Source organism: Dipodomys spectabilis, unplaced genomic scaffold, assembly GCF_019054845.1.
Source record: "Dipodomys spectabilis isolate Male_0828 unplaced genomic scaffold, ASM1905484v1 ptg000001l, whole genome shotgun sequence".
Lineage (NCBI taxonomy): Eukaryota > Metazoa > Chordata > Mammalia > Rodentia > Heteromyidae > Dipodomys > Dipodomys spectabilis.
This window is the reverse complement of record NW_024870678.1, coordinates 29,866,142-29,881,225: the sequence shown is the minus strand read 5'-3', so window position 1 is coordinate 29,881,225 and position 15,084 is coordinate 29,866,142. Positions and strand designations below refer to the sequence as shown.

At 38.9% G+C, this 15,084-nt stretch overlaps 1 protein-coding gene across 1 annotated transcript in view; it reads right to left on the bottom strand.

The window, feature by feature from the left end:
- Positions 1-15,084, bottom strand: part of Adgb (androglobin) — a 102,270-nt gene that overhangs the window by 34,836 nt on the left and 52,350 nt on the right. Inside the window, exons 14-22 of the mRNA XM_042673911.1 lie at positions 14,583-14,613; positions 13,335-13,515; positions 12,849-12,912; positions 10,027-10,129; positions 8,960-9,101; positions 7,071-7,185; positions 4,775-4,942; positions 1,183-1,318; positions 465-602 (exon numbers count right to left, since the gene is read on the bottom strand). Of these exons, the coding sequence (XP_042529845.1) occupies positions 465-602; positions 1,183-1,318; positions 4,775-4,942; positions 7,071-7,185; positions 8,960-9,101; positions 10,027-10,129; positions 12,849-12,912; positions 13,335-13,515; positions 14,583-14,613 (1,078 nt within the window). The remainder of the gene's footprint in view (positions 1-464; positions 603-1,182; positions 1,319-4,774; positions 4,943-7,070; positions 7,186-8,959; positions 9,102-10,026; positions 10,130-12,848; positions 12,913-13,334; positions 13,516-14,582; positions 14,614-15,084) is intronic.

Below are 15,084 nucleotides of genomic sequence, written 5' to 3'. Positions count from 1 at the left end.
CTTCAAGTGAATTTGTACTTTCTAAATATGTCACCAAGGTTATTTATGGAGGTGTCTTTATTATTCACTCAACTATTCATTCATTAATTCAGCACTTCTTTAAAATTCAGCCCCAACCCACAAATCTTCCCTGACTGAGCAGGCATTGAGGATGCACAGAGAAAATGAGTATTTCTTTGTTTGAAACAAGCCCCCAACAGATTGGGAAAATGAAGTTGATCTTTCTCTAGTCCATCATTTATTCAGAAATCCTTTCAGGAAATATTTGTTGTATATTTGTGTGCCGGTTCCAGACTCAATTCTCTGAACAAGAAAGTGAGCATCCTAAACTCAAAGAATTTTAATCTTTATAGCTGTAAAGGGAGTCCACAACCACATTGTTTTTTGGTGGAGGGGTTAACACACATAATAAAATTTATTTGTAGACATGCAAGTTCATTTTAAACATATTTGAAAAATTGTACCTGGCATTCTGGCTTTCATTAGCAGCCTCACATAGAATCCTCTCCACACAGACTGAACTTTAATAGCTGCTGCTATTTCTTCATTAGAATAGTCTTTCTCTACTATGGGCGAAGAATATTTAAGGTCCACCCACTCCGCTAGAAAGAGAGGGAAATAAGTAAACCAAACTCTGGATCTCTTTTTTCCCCCCAAGTTCCAATGCCTGGACTACGGAAGCCCTTTGACATGCAAAATGCCACACATGGCAGCTATCAGTATATTTGTGGCCACTGTCTCAGTCAGGATGCAGATATTCTGGACAAGTAAAACATGTGAAATAGGCACAGCTCAGTGAACTGGTAATGGAGCTCAGAAAATTCCCAATGGCAATGGTGGAAAGAGAAATAGGTTGTGAGAAGGGGAAGAAAATGGGGTCAATTGGATCAAAGGTTCTCAGAATATCTCAAATTATACCATGGAAATCAGTGATCTGTTATGTATCTTCAGGCTGAAAACTGAGTAGAATAGGATATTTCTGGGTTCTCTTTAGAAGTATGTGTGTTGGGAAAGAGGGGGCATTGTTCAGCTGACCCTGAGAACTCCCGGGGCTCCTTGGGCAGAGTGGACTTCTTTGTCTATCCATGCAGATGGAGTCATTGGTAAATGGCACCCTGAGCTCACTCTTCTCAAATTCCTTGTTATATAAGACTAGGTCAAATAGTTAAAATTCATCAGTACCTAAAGAAGCCTCCTCTAAGGAAGAATCAAGTAACTCAGTCTCCAAAACCAAAGCACGGAATGCAAATTTGAAATTTAAAGGAGGCTTTGCTATGTGAACTTTTCTCATTAAACGCCATAAAGAAATATGAAACACCTGAAAAAGACAAGATACATATAAAATCATTGTTACATGGTGCTGGGATTACAAGCACACCCCATTTCATCTTTCGAACCAAGAAAATAAAATATAAAATCTGTAAGAAACCATAGATATCTTAAAAATAAAGATACAGAAATCATTTTTCAGATATAGACACAATCTAATAGTATACTCTTTAAAGAATCACTCATTTACTAAAAGGCCAACATTATTATTTTAACATTCCTAATTTAATAAATTTTAATAATTATAATATTTACAACATATTCCCAATCAAAATGTGGCCCAGAACTGGTTGAGAGGATACTAATACAAAAAATACAAACCTTGTGCTTAACAAGTTAAATATTGTATTATATTGATTAGGAGATGACACCCATTGATAACACATTATTTAATTGCCACAAAAACTAGAAAATATATTGGTTAGAATTATTTTGTCATTTTCTTGTCACACTGGAGTTACTATTTCTTACTGAAAAGTTCTTCTAGATTTATTTACACAAAGGTTTTACACTGTGTCATGTTGGTGTATATTTTTCAAATAGAAAACAGAAATGTTTTGGTTCTTCATTCCTGCATCCATTCTACGTGCAGGAGGTTTCCTCACACGTGAAGTCCAGGCTAGCCACCATGGGCCCATGGATGGAGAACTCCTGGCAACAGGCTGCCTATGCATAGCCCAAAAGCACGGGATTCTCTTTCATCCAATCTTAATCATCTACCACATCAGCATCAGCAAACAACTGATCTTTGGATCTGATGTCACATCCTGAGGAATCCAGGCAGTCACCTGGTGGCCAGTGGACTCCCAGCAAGATAATCTTTGCTAGACTTGACACCTACCTGACACCCTAAGATACATGTTTTCCTTCTCCATTCTCAATGCCTCTACCAGCATCATTATGCAGAGGTTGTAGAAAATATGATTTATGAAAATGAAACTCAATCTACTGTTGGACTCAGGGCCATGTTATTCTGAGGAGCTTAGCCCCTGAGAATAGGACCTACTGATCCTCACATATACCTCAGGTAGAACTGTTAAGGGTCTTGGCAGGTTGGAATGACATAGGAGGTGGGATCATGCTGTCTACTGAACCAAGACCAACAAGCAGTGGTGTGTGCGATGCTAAAACATGCAGGTCTGGAATTAAATAGGATCAGTCACCTTCCTCATCATTTCCAGTGACCATTTGCAGAATATGCGCTTCCTTTTTCGGCCAACAAAGAGTTTGCTCGATTAGAGACAAAGGATGCTTCCACCGGGGAATAAAGTATGATTTCCAATAAACAAAAACTACGTCTGGTTGCTTTGATTTCTGTTGGTAAGTAAAAACGAAGGAATGAATCCAAGAAGGGATGGGAAAGTCTACATTATAAACTTGAGGGACTGGAGTTCATGTTAAAAAGTGGAGGCAGAATTGTTTTTACTCGAGAATTAGCTGGGGGCATTTCTTGGTACTTGCTTAGCAGGATAAGTAATTGTAGCGAATATGGTCTGACAAAATAAGGCAACCAAAGTCTTATACCTACCATTAGGCAAGCACCCAGAAGCACTGCCTAGAACAGAGGGACATATAGGATGAATGGCAGAAGAACCAGAACCTAAATACCAACTACGACCACCAGTAACTTTTTTGACCACCAGTAACTTTGAGGGCTGTAACTACCTTGCCATGTGGCAATTTAATAAAATATGCATTAAGTTTAAAGACTGTGACCAGCTAATAAAATCTTGGAAATGGATGACAATTTTATTAATGCTGAGGGAATTGTCAAACTAGTAGAGAAAGATATTCTTTGCATATTAGTTGGGACCTGGGAAAGTAGTTCTTTGATTTGACCCCAAAGCCAGATAAATAACTGATACTTTAGGACAAATGAAAATTAATTAAAAATAATAAGTCCCATTTCTCTTCTTCAGCTACTTTTTTTCCTGGAGAAAACTTAGAATTTTAAGTTATTACTCTAGCTCCTTGAAATATATGTAAATATTTTTGTAAAGATAAGATGTAAGGATAAATATTCTTCTTGTCGGCTTTACAATCCAGAAGCATCACTGTTAAGGAACTGGAGACCATTTCTTTGGATGCTATCATCAAAGGTTAATTAACACAGATGGTCACCCCTAATACTAAGGGGTAAAATAACGCTGCAGGGTTTTCTTACTTGTGGGTCACTGATTATTTATCTTGAAGACAAGTATGTAATACATGTGTCAATATAAATATATAAAAGGGTGAGGTATTTTTTCTGACATCACAATTTATTAGCTGATTGCCAGTGCCAGTGTATTATGTTCTAGCTTCATGCTTACACAAATAGAAAAATGACCTTCTTTTTATCTACCTTTGCAAAGAGATCTTCTAGCTTAAAAAGAGATTGTATTCACAATTTTCTGCACAGCAATAGTCAACACCAACTTAAATGTGAATAGTGGATCAGATGAATTTTTAGCGCAAAGAACTTTTAACCATAAGCATGTACTAAATACCATACACATGGACAGTTTACATGGCACTAAAATTTAATTCATGTACTTTTATTTCCTAAATCTAGTTATACTGCCCTTTACTCAACAGCAATGTTCCAAGACATTATCAGTTGTAACAACTGCATGCTACTGGAAGGCAGGTACAAAGCAGAGAATAAGGATCTATGAAATATTCTACAGTGTCCAAGCCATCTCCATAACAAAAATTATGTGGCCACAACTAATAACTTGAAGGCTAAACAACTGTACACCTGGTTGCTGGGTAGCTGGGGTAGACAGGTCCATATGTGCTGTGACAATGAGGAACTGTCCTTGCTCTACTCCACCCAGGCTCTCTGTGAAGCCAGATACTACTCAGCCTGGCAGAAAGGCTTACATTATAGGTGTGAGGAAGATTATACTCCACAGGACAGTGATCTATTCATAGGAAAAAAAGCTAGTGGATAAATGCCAGCATCTGCTCATCCTCTCCTGAGACATCTTATATCGTTTATCATAATCCTTTAGATTATGTAGCCCATTGCAGGAATTATCATACACTTTAACCAATTTCTTCCTCTTCCTCATTTCATTCTTTTAATTCCTCATTTTACTTCCTGAAATCGCTTCTCAAATTGTTTCTAATTTGTCATGCCCCAATTTATTTTTCCAGTCCTGGAGCTTGAACTCCAGGCCTAGGCACTGTCCCTGAGCTTCTATGCTCAAGACTAGTACTCTACCACTTGAACCATAGCTCTACTTCCAACTTTTTGGTGAATAACTGGAGATAGGAGTCTCATGACCTTCCTGCCTGGGCTGGCTACAAACCATGGTCTTCAGATCTCTGTCTTCTGAGTAGCTAGGATTGTATGTGTGAGCCACTGGCACCTGGCTTCAGGCCAATTTTGAAGGTCACCTACTATAAGATCTATTATTCCAAACAAGAAGATTCCAGTGTGTACCCAGAACAAGCTCACCCGGAAGTGTTGGGCAGTGAGTTCTTTGTTGTGGAGAGGGATTGGATAGTGAGCTGCCTGCAGATCCTTCATTGCAGCAGAGAGTCTATTCTTGTCTTTGAAATTAACAATCACATTTCCAACAGCTTTTAGAATTGTTATAGACTGCTCTGTAAATCGATAGCTCTCCTGTGAAGACAAAACACACATAATATCCATCCTCATGCTTGTTTAAATGTAATTAATCTCACAAACATGAAATTTCTGGGAGAAAAAGAAACCACAACAAAACAAAACATCTGCTACATGAAAGACTTAAGAGTTATTTATGGATAACTTACTTGATTCAAGGCACTTGATTAGATGCAATGCCATGATCTCAAAGACACAAACAGAAGAATGGAATACCTACAGAAGTGGGAATACTTAAGACCACCACCTATCTTAGGTGGGGAGGGGTCAGGAAAACTTCACAGTATTAATACCCAGATACATTTTTTAAGGGTGTCTAGGAGTTAGTCTCAGAAACTCCATGTGGGATGTGAGAACTGAGAATCAGATAATTTGCATGGAGAGTCATTCATATCAAAATGAGGAAAGGGTGGGTTTGCTTGGGCTGTTGGCTTCTGCCTGCTGCCCCCTCTTACAAAGAGTGAGAGCCAGAAGAATACAGAGATGTCAAAGGTAAGTGCTTCTTAGAAATCTGAGAAGAGCCTGATGGATTTGAAGGTTCAGTTGGTGTCTGGTAGGCAGTGGTGGAATCCTTGGGCCAGCAGGTGCTCAAGACTGCAGACTTCCAAGAGTTTGTGAGATCTTGTCTTTCCTGATCCTCTAGGGGCATCGTGGGAAGTGCAAGCATGATGCCTTGGTTGTTGGCAGAAATCAGGAGGTATGTCAAGTGTGCCCAGATGCAGAGATGCCCTGCTTAGTGAGAAGAAGATGAGGCCCAGGCAGCTGATTTGTCACCTTGGTGCATATACCTATCCATGACCTGTTCTTAATCTCCACAGTCTAGAAGGACCCAACTCAGCAGTGTTTATTCTTCAAATGGAACTCTGGCCAGCGAAGTTATGTGGTCAAGTGGCAACACTGGGAAAACCAGTTACGGCTCTGGGAAGTGATCTCTGCTTTTATAACTATGCTTCCCCTTTTGCTTTTTCATTTTACTCCTCAAAGAGCAATGGGGATTGGGCTTGAGTCCTAATGGCCTTCAGAAGCTTGAGAAATGGTGTCTATTGGGACTTAGGAGCTCATGTTAATAGGTGATCACTAGGGTGTTAAGTTTCTGACAGGGCAACAATAATAAATGCACAGCATCTACAGGAGAATTTTTAAAGGGTAAGATTTAAGTTAAGCAAGATAAATATGGTAAAGGAACCAAGAGACACCTGCTTAGACTTGAATTTGCTGATCTCCCTTCTGAGCCTATGGAGAAGAATGGAGACGACACGGTGAGATGGCAGGACAACTAGAGGAGAGAACCCTGGAGAATCTTGTAAAGCTGCAGTTGAGAGAGGCAACACAGAAGAAGTAAAGCATGTCGGCCCCATGGGAAGAGTGGGGGTGAAGGGGGAAGGAAGCTGGTCTTGGCAGCTTGTTGATAAGAGTTTTGCTGGCTACCTTTGAGAATTCCATCAATGCTACTTGTTTGTTTGATTTGTCTTGGCTTTTGCCAAGAAAGAATCAGGAATTCTGTACAAGAAAGGCCAATAAACATAGGTATAAAGAAGATATATATGAAGTCAACACAAGACTTCAGCAGAGATGCTGTCTGTGCCCATTTATCTTGGCAGAACAAAGGAATAAGAGACAAAGAAGAGAGATAGACAGAGACAGATAGAGGATAAAAGGATAAAGGGAGGATTAAATAGTCTATGATCTACCCTTTGCCCTCGGAATCCTAGACGTGCAAACTCCAAATTCCTCAGGGCCAAGGTAGGAGTGGAAGGAGAGAGAGGGAGAGATCAAACCTTCAAAATGGATGGAAAAGAGCTGCAATGATTCTTTATTGCCTAATAACCAATGGGTCCTATGGGATATACCTGAGACATGAACAGATGTTAAAGAGTACTCGGCAGAGGAGAGGTGAAGACAGGTATTTGTATCCCTACATAATTTAGACTGTTGATTATACAGATTGCACTTGGGTATTTCTTTAAAAAAAAAAAACTATGCTAGTTTTTTAAGGTGGAAAAAATAAGCAAGACAAATTCATTTTTAAGGTTAAAAAAAAGAGGTCAGATAAATTTAAACTTTTGAAAAGAAAGCCCCCCCTCCACCAATACACACATACTGAAGTAGCTGTTTAAACACTTACTGGCTCAAAGTTGGGAAGCACAACATCTTCATCCCCAATGACAAATGTCACCATGCTGCAGACCTGTAAGGCATGTCCCACAGGGGAGTAGGCGGTGAGGAGGAGCATGTGTCTCCTGAGGAGGAAGGGCACAGTGTGAGGACCCAGTGCAGCCTCCGCCGTTGCATTCGCCTGCTAGCTGCCCTAAGGCAGCATGTTTGGACCTCTAGGTCAAAAGTGCATAAAGAGCCAGGCACCGGGGGCTCACGCCTGTAATGCTAGCTACTCAGGAGGCTGAGACCTGAGGATCAAGATTCAAAGCCAGCCCAGGCAAGACAGCCCATGAGTCTCTTATCTCCAATGAACCACCAGAAAACTGTTGGTGGTGGGGCTGTGGCTCAAAGTGGTAGAGTACTAGCCGTGAGCAAAAAAAGCTCAGGGCCAATGCCCAGGCTAAGTTCAAGCTCCATGACACACACTCACACACACAAAAGATAGTAAAGACTTTGATAGATTTTAACACAGATGAGAAAAAGGCCTTTGGATTTTAGCTCCAGAAGAACTACACTTGGAACATGAACTGTACATTTATTGAACACATAGGATAAAATTAATTGAGACTACTTAACAAACCTGCCCATGCTGGAGTATCTCCCACACACTGCAGTCTCACTGTGAAAACTAGACTTGATTTTTTTCCCCTAACAACCATGAAAAATGATAGGAGGTAGGGTTTAGTACATTTCATAGTTTTTCCCCTTAAATTAACAAATGTATTATTTCTTGTATATTAGTTGTTTTTCTCCTGCTAGGGGGATGTATCCTCAAGAACAGGGTTACTCATGTCCCTTCAATTATCGAGCATTTTACAGCATTTTCAAAACAGTAGGCTCTTAGATTAGACTTAGAAGGGGAAATGCGACCCTAAGAAAACTCCTTCTTTATCCCCTGTCCCTGGTCCTCAGTGGTTAGATACTCAGACATGATAGTGAGTACTGGACAGTCTCTCCATGCCAGAGTGCTTAGGACAGAGGCAGGAATGGTGAAGAAATGCTGGATGGCAGGCATATGCCACAGTTTTGTTGCTTAGGATTTGCTCTTTGCCTAAGAATCTTTGTTGTTCAATGATCTCACAGAACTAATACGACTGATCTTAGAGGAAAAAAAATCCAGTGAAAATATATTTCATTTAAAATAGGAAGTAATATTCTGAATTTTACTGACCAAAATCAAAAACTAATTTCTATTATATGTAATTTATTTGGCTAGCTTCATCTATTTTATTTCTCCTGGCTGAACAGGTCTGACATATGGTGGGTAAGAGCTCCATTCCTTGGGCTATCTGATCAGACCCTTTGACTCTATTTTGGTATTGAGATAGGCTGTTACTGACCTTTCCCAGGCTTGCCATAACTCAGGATCCTCCTGCCTCTGCTGCCTCAGTAGCTGGGATTGTGGGTGTGTGCCACTCTGCTTGACTAACTAGTTTTATCTTACTACCTAACAACAAAAAAACCACAGGAGGAATGTTATATTTCCTGATCTATATTTAAGTGAAATCAAGGTTCATGCTAAGGAATATAATACCAATTATAAGGGAACAGAAGGATATCTTGATTAATTGACTATAGAAACTGCTGGGCTAACTGAATTCAAACAGTATTCTTGGCAAATACATTCCTAGAATCACAAACAATAATACTTCCAAAAGTTCATCCAATGTGTTTAGCAATTTATTCATTCATAACGTCTCTGAAGAATCTGAACGGTGGATATGTGCCTTGTGAATGGACTCAGGAAACAATATCCCATCATCTACGCTTCTATCATGCTGTCTTACCTCTTTCTTAGGCCACAGTTTAAAAGGAGCAAAAAAGATCTGAGCATGAGAGAAAAGAAAGGTATCATACCCAACAGGCAGGCGCACCATCGTAGCCTTGGTAGCATATGTGTGGATCTTCAGAACAAGATTGCGAGGTCTCAGGGACTTCCAGGAAATCTCTTCACCTATGAGGAGTCCAGGCTCCACAGGAGGGCTGTCTTTTGTTAAGGCTTCAGGAAAAGTGAAAATAGATGGACATTTAGTTCTGAAAGGAGAGCTGGCCTTCACCTTGTGAATAAGAATAGTAATACAATAATAATAATAGTAATAATGATCAGGTGTTAGAGATATTCCAAAAAATGTTCACATCACATTAGAAACCATTAAGGAAATAATTATTTGAGGTAACACTCGCTTGGAACTCTGACCGGCCTCCCTGCGGTAGTCACCTTCCCATAACCATCCTCCCTGCTAAAGCACTGAGAACAAGGAGAGAGAAGAGCAACACAGATGGGCGTATTTCACTATAGCTTGCCTTCACTTTTCTTCTCATTAGTAGTAATTGCAATTAATTACAGTGTCTTTCTAGATGCAATTTTTTTTTCCTGGAAGAAAACATACAATACCCAGAATAATATAAATTTCTCTGAGATAGTATCACAGAAAATAAAACCATCTTCTTGTTTATGGGAAGTGTAATGGGAACTGACTGTGTACAGAAGGGAGTGGTCTCTCTTTCCGTGAGACCACCCTTAACTGTTTCTGAGGACAGCATGCCCCATGACAAATCACTGTCCACTAGGGCCAACCTCTTAAACAGTCCTCTACCCCAAGCATCACCACACTGGCACCAAACCTCCAGCAAATGTACCTTTCTGGGAAACAAACAAAACAAAATAAAGCAAAAACACCTCCAAGCCACAGCAGAGGACAAAATGAGGAGGAAGAGTGTATCACTGGAATGTTCAGATCAAAGCACACAGAGTCCATGTTTTTCAACAGATTTTGGAAGAACCCTGGGTAGTCTGTGGATCTCTGGAAAGGAAGGATATACCCGCATCTGTGGCCTAAAATCCTTACAACTGTGTGTTTCCTAGCCTGGGTGCAATCTGGGCATTTTGACAGTCATGTTCTTGGGGGAGGGAGGTTTCTTACCTCCAGATTCTCCCCAGCGTACCAATGCAGAAAAGCAAACCAGTAGTTCAATAGGTTTTAAACTGTCCACAAATAGATAGTAGGGCACACGCTCTTCTGAGAACTGCAAGAAATCAGGCCAATCATTGTACATATTACTACCTCATGAACACAGTCATTGTCTATTATTCATGATAGCACAGCATAGCACCTAGCAGCATAAGACAGTTATGCACCCTGGGCACCATGCTTATGTACTTTACAGGTGTAAAAATACAAAAATCATCCTGATGACCATGTGACAACAATCTATGGGAGGGGAGCTGGAAAGCCTCTTTGAAGAAGGCTACCAGTAGGGAGGCATTGTTCTTTGAATACTGTTCAGAAAATGAGGAAGTGAGGAGAAGATGATGAGGCACAGGCTGGGCCAGGGCTAAGGATGGGCTTCTGACTGGCAAGGTGGCCACGAAATGCAGAAGGCAGAAACGAGAATTCCTGGTGAGCCATGTTTAGGCATTTTACAAGTGGAATGAGATTAAAAAGTAATAAAACTCTTCTCCTTTTCACAAGATCTTCAGAAATATACTCACTGCTTCTTGGTGCAGCAGAACAGATTTTTGTTTTAGAGATGTGACAAAGAGCAGGAAAAGAGTACCCTTGGAAAGACAGTTGTGTAAGATTTATATGATTTTGACTTCAATGCAGCCTTATCTTGTATGATTTCCATGCATCCTAATTATCGTATCCATATCCACAATTAAGGATATGTTCCTAATTATGATGCACACAGGTGGTAAGTGATGTGCCAAAGGACACTGAAGTTGTAAGTAGTAAACCTGAGATTCAATAGTAGTTATGTCTGCTGGGCACCAGTGTATAACACCTGTAATTCTAGCTACTTGTGAGACTGCGATCTGAGATCACAGTTCAAAACCAGCCTAGGCAGGAAAGTTTGTGATACTCTTAGCCTCAATTAACCAGCAAAAATTCAGAAGTAGAATTGTGGGTCAGGTGGTAGAGTACCAGCAGCCTTGAGCAGAAAAGCTCAAGGACAGTGTCCAGGCTCTGAGTTCAAGCTTCAGTACTGGCACAGAAACAAAAACTAAAAATGGAATTATATCGATCTTCCTATCTCTAAGGTTGGTATTTTTGACTATTGCTTTATTATTGCCTCTCAGATTCAAAGGGCTTCAATGTAATTTTGATTGATGGCATATTGTAATCATATTCAATGAATCTGTCACTATACTATAAAAGCTTTCCATAAATCATTACTTTACCATAATATTTAAATAACCAGTTGATATAGAAAAGATAAATCTTTACTAATGTTGTGAAAAGAGAAATCTTGTTATTCAATAAAGTATATAAAGATGACTTATGCCCAGGATGGCCTGTAATGTGATCCTCTAATTTGTGCTTTTTTGGGGGCTGGGGGCTGGGATGACAGGCACACACTAATGCACCCAGTCTTTAGTTTAGATGTAGTCTTGCAAACTTTTATCCCTGGTTGGCTTCAAAGCCTGATTCAATCTGTGCCCTCCAAGCAGCCAGGATTACAGGTATGAGGTTTGTTTATTGAGCTCCTACATTATGCCACAAATGGTCTTTCAATAGCAAACAGAGATACGTAGCCCTGAAGATGCTCAGATGCGGTAGGGGAAGGAAGAATATGGAGGAGGAGGCCAATTGTGAATAGGAATTGCCTTACATAGAGCAGACAGGGGGATAAGATACAGGTGATGGTCTCAGACACCATGACCACAGAAGGAGGCTTCACAGAGTCAAGGACACTATACTGCTCTGAAAGACTGACTTCCAGGCATTATCTGGATGAAGGCAATAAGGAGGGAGGAAGAGAAATTCTAGACAAAAGGGATCAGAAAGAACACTACCATCCCATTTGTTAGGAAATGGAAAGACTTGGAAAAAAATCATATTAAGTGAAGTAAGCCAGTGCCCAAGAAATTTAGGAGCCATGGTTTCACGTACTTGAAATAATTAGTATACATATAGGATAATTTTATCAGATCAGCTGAAAGCTCAAAAGCTATGCCCATACATCCATATAAGATGATGCTAAGTTGAAATGAACCCCAAGATATGGACACAAGAGGTCTGTCTTTGTTGTTGTTGTTTTAAATGTACTATGTGATTTTTTTTTTTTTGTTTCCTTTGTATGTTCTTCCCCGTATGGTAGATCCGTTGTTGTCACTACTTGATTTTGGTACCCTGCATCTTGTATATACATTTGTCTAACCTGGGGAGGGGAAGGGGAATAACAAAATGCTGAAAGAAGGTCACAGGATGACCCATTGCAACAATGATAACCACAGGACAGTATATTGGGGAGGTAGGGAGGGAAGGTATAGTTGGGGAAAAACAAAGGAGAGGTAACAATGTCCAATAGGAAATGTACTCATTACCTTATTCATGTAACTATAACCCCTCTGCACATTATCTTTACAATAAAATTTTTTTAAAAAGACTGGGAACAGTCTTGAAAATATACTTAAGTTTAAGGAATTGCATCAATAAAAACTAATAAAAAATCAGATAGGGATTTAATTTAATCAACAGTCAATATTTTCCTGTATAAATTTGCATAAGAAATATAGCTCAGCATTTAACTACTACTATAGGTAAATGGATCACACTCCAAGATAGTCGATCTTTGCAAGTTGTCTGGATATAGGATTATTACGAGACTAAAAATTAATGCTTTATTAAATATAATTATGTTATAATTTAGAAATGTTTGAGAAATAGGAATGCACTAAATGCACTAAAGTGATTGTACTGAAAACTTAATTATAAGAAGGGAAAGGTCATAATGTACTTACCTTAAATTCTGATTTTTGATAATTTAGGCTATAAGAACTTGGTTTGTGAAAAATGTATATATTCCTGAAAAATATTTAAAATAGGTTATTGTTATACTAGCAAAAATTAATATTTCACATTGAGTTTCATAGAATCAAATAGTTATAGGTAAGTATGTTGAAGTAGTTGTTCTAAAGGGACAAAATGATCTTAGTGAAAATATTATCTTTATCTTAATTAACAGGTCTTTGAAGTGAAGCTGAAACGGGCCTAGGGCACATTTGGCTATAACCAAGATATCCATTTTTCTTCAGAAACTTATTTGATATTGTGTTGACATCCAAGTGAGGGAGGCTTTACAATCTCAAATATCATCTAGTAACCAGTAGGTATCTAAACAGTCTGTTAATTATATAAAGAAGGCTTAATGTTAAGTTTCCATAAGTTAGGTAGCTCAGAATTTTTTCAGCATAATATAATCAAATGAATCCCATTTAAGCACTTACTGAAAGCAGACACAGAAGTCTTCATAATCTAACCATATTTCTTTAACAATACCATTATTTATTGCCATCATTTCTTCCTGTGATTTTTCCTGTGTTGGTGTTGTCTGGCTGACCAAATCCTTTTCTACACTAACACCCTCGGCTGCATGGGAATCACTGAACGTGAGGTCTGCTTGGTCATCTGTATATTATGGAGGACAAACAAGGATGTTAGGTAATAAATTCTTAAAATATGGAAAAAAAATCAATGAGAGGAGTTCAAATACCAAGGCCTATCCAGCTACTCAGAAGGCTGAGCTCAGAGGATTGTGGCTAAGAGCCCGCATGGGCAGACAAAGCCACAAGACTCCAAGTACTCAGCAAAACACAGGAAGTGGAAGTGTGGCTATGGTGGTAGAACACCAGTTATGAGCAAAAAGCTATGAAAGAGTTCAAGGGCCTGAGTTCAGGGACTGATACGGGCGTTCACACTTAGATGCCATGTGTGCATGTGTGTGTACACACACACAAAGCCAGGGCAATTTACAGAAAAACATTTACTAAGCATTTTCTACACTTAGGAGAATTAAATCACAGCTTTTATACATATTACAGTGCTCAGGAATTTTCAAATCCCTTTTAACAAATTGGGAAGCACATTCTTGAGAACCTGTGAAGTTGCATCAGATATCAATTAACTTACGTACTTATATTCTACTCCAGATAGATACACACCTATAACTGGATGGCTGGACAACAGAAGGGAAACTGAAAACTGTCAACAGATTCAGTCCAACACTGTTTTGGTAAGACATGTTAGCGGGTGCCTCTGCAGTCTTATTTGACATTCAAGACAGATTTCTCGAACCCAAATTTTATATATGTAACACTTGGTTGGATTTGAGCCTTGGTCAGGTTTTTATTTGCCAACTGAGGAATTTGCAATGGTTTTGATCATTTGATCACAATGGGCCCACATTAAGGTGCATGCACTTGACAGACAGGAGAGCTTGGGACTAATAACCCAGGACTCATGAAGCGGAAGCGGGAAGATCAGGGGCTGGAGGCCGGCCTTTATCCCAACTTAAAGTTACTTTTATTTTTAGTTTGAATTTTACGTGTTATTTTTTTTATCATTTTCTAGCCCAGAAACCTAATGAACACAGGGAAGCTATTGAGAAGGAACTTCTGAAAGCTGCCTAGAAGCAGACACCCCAGCCATACTGTCCTCTGAGTTTGGAGGGAGATGGGAGAAGATCCTAAATTTACCTTTTACAGGTACGCCTTGTATAATAGTACCCTGTAAAATAAAATGAAAGGAATGTATTAAGAAAACAAAACATTTCAAATTCAACAATATAGTCCAGCTAACTAAACAACCAGTTTTTAAGATATTTATAACATAAAGCAGATTTCTGGAAAAATCTTACTTAAGAAATCAGTAACACATTTTCAACCTTGAAATTCCAAAATTCTGACTTTATGTAATTAGCTGAAGGATTACATTTTTGATATTAAAATACAGACTATATGAATTTATTAAATCATCAAATGTCATAATTAACACAGTAATATCCTTAAATACAGAAAAAGACCAATTTGGGATTAGTATTGTTAATTAAGGAAGAGAAACCTGAAAGGTTCTTGAAAAAATTGTAACGGGATTTATGTTGAATTGATATGCAAGCTCTCTTTTCTCTAGAACACAATTAAAATAGGTGTACAAGATTAAATGGAATAAGTTCATCTGGATTCATTATGGGTGACATCA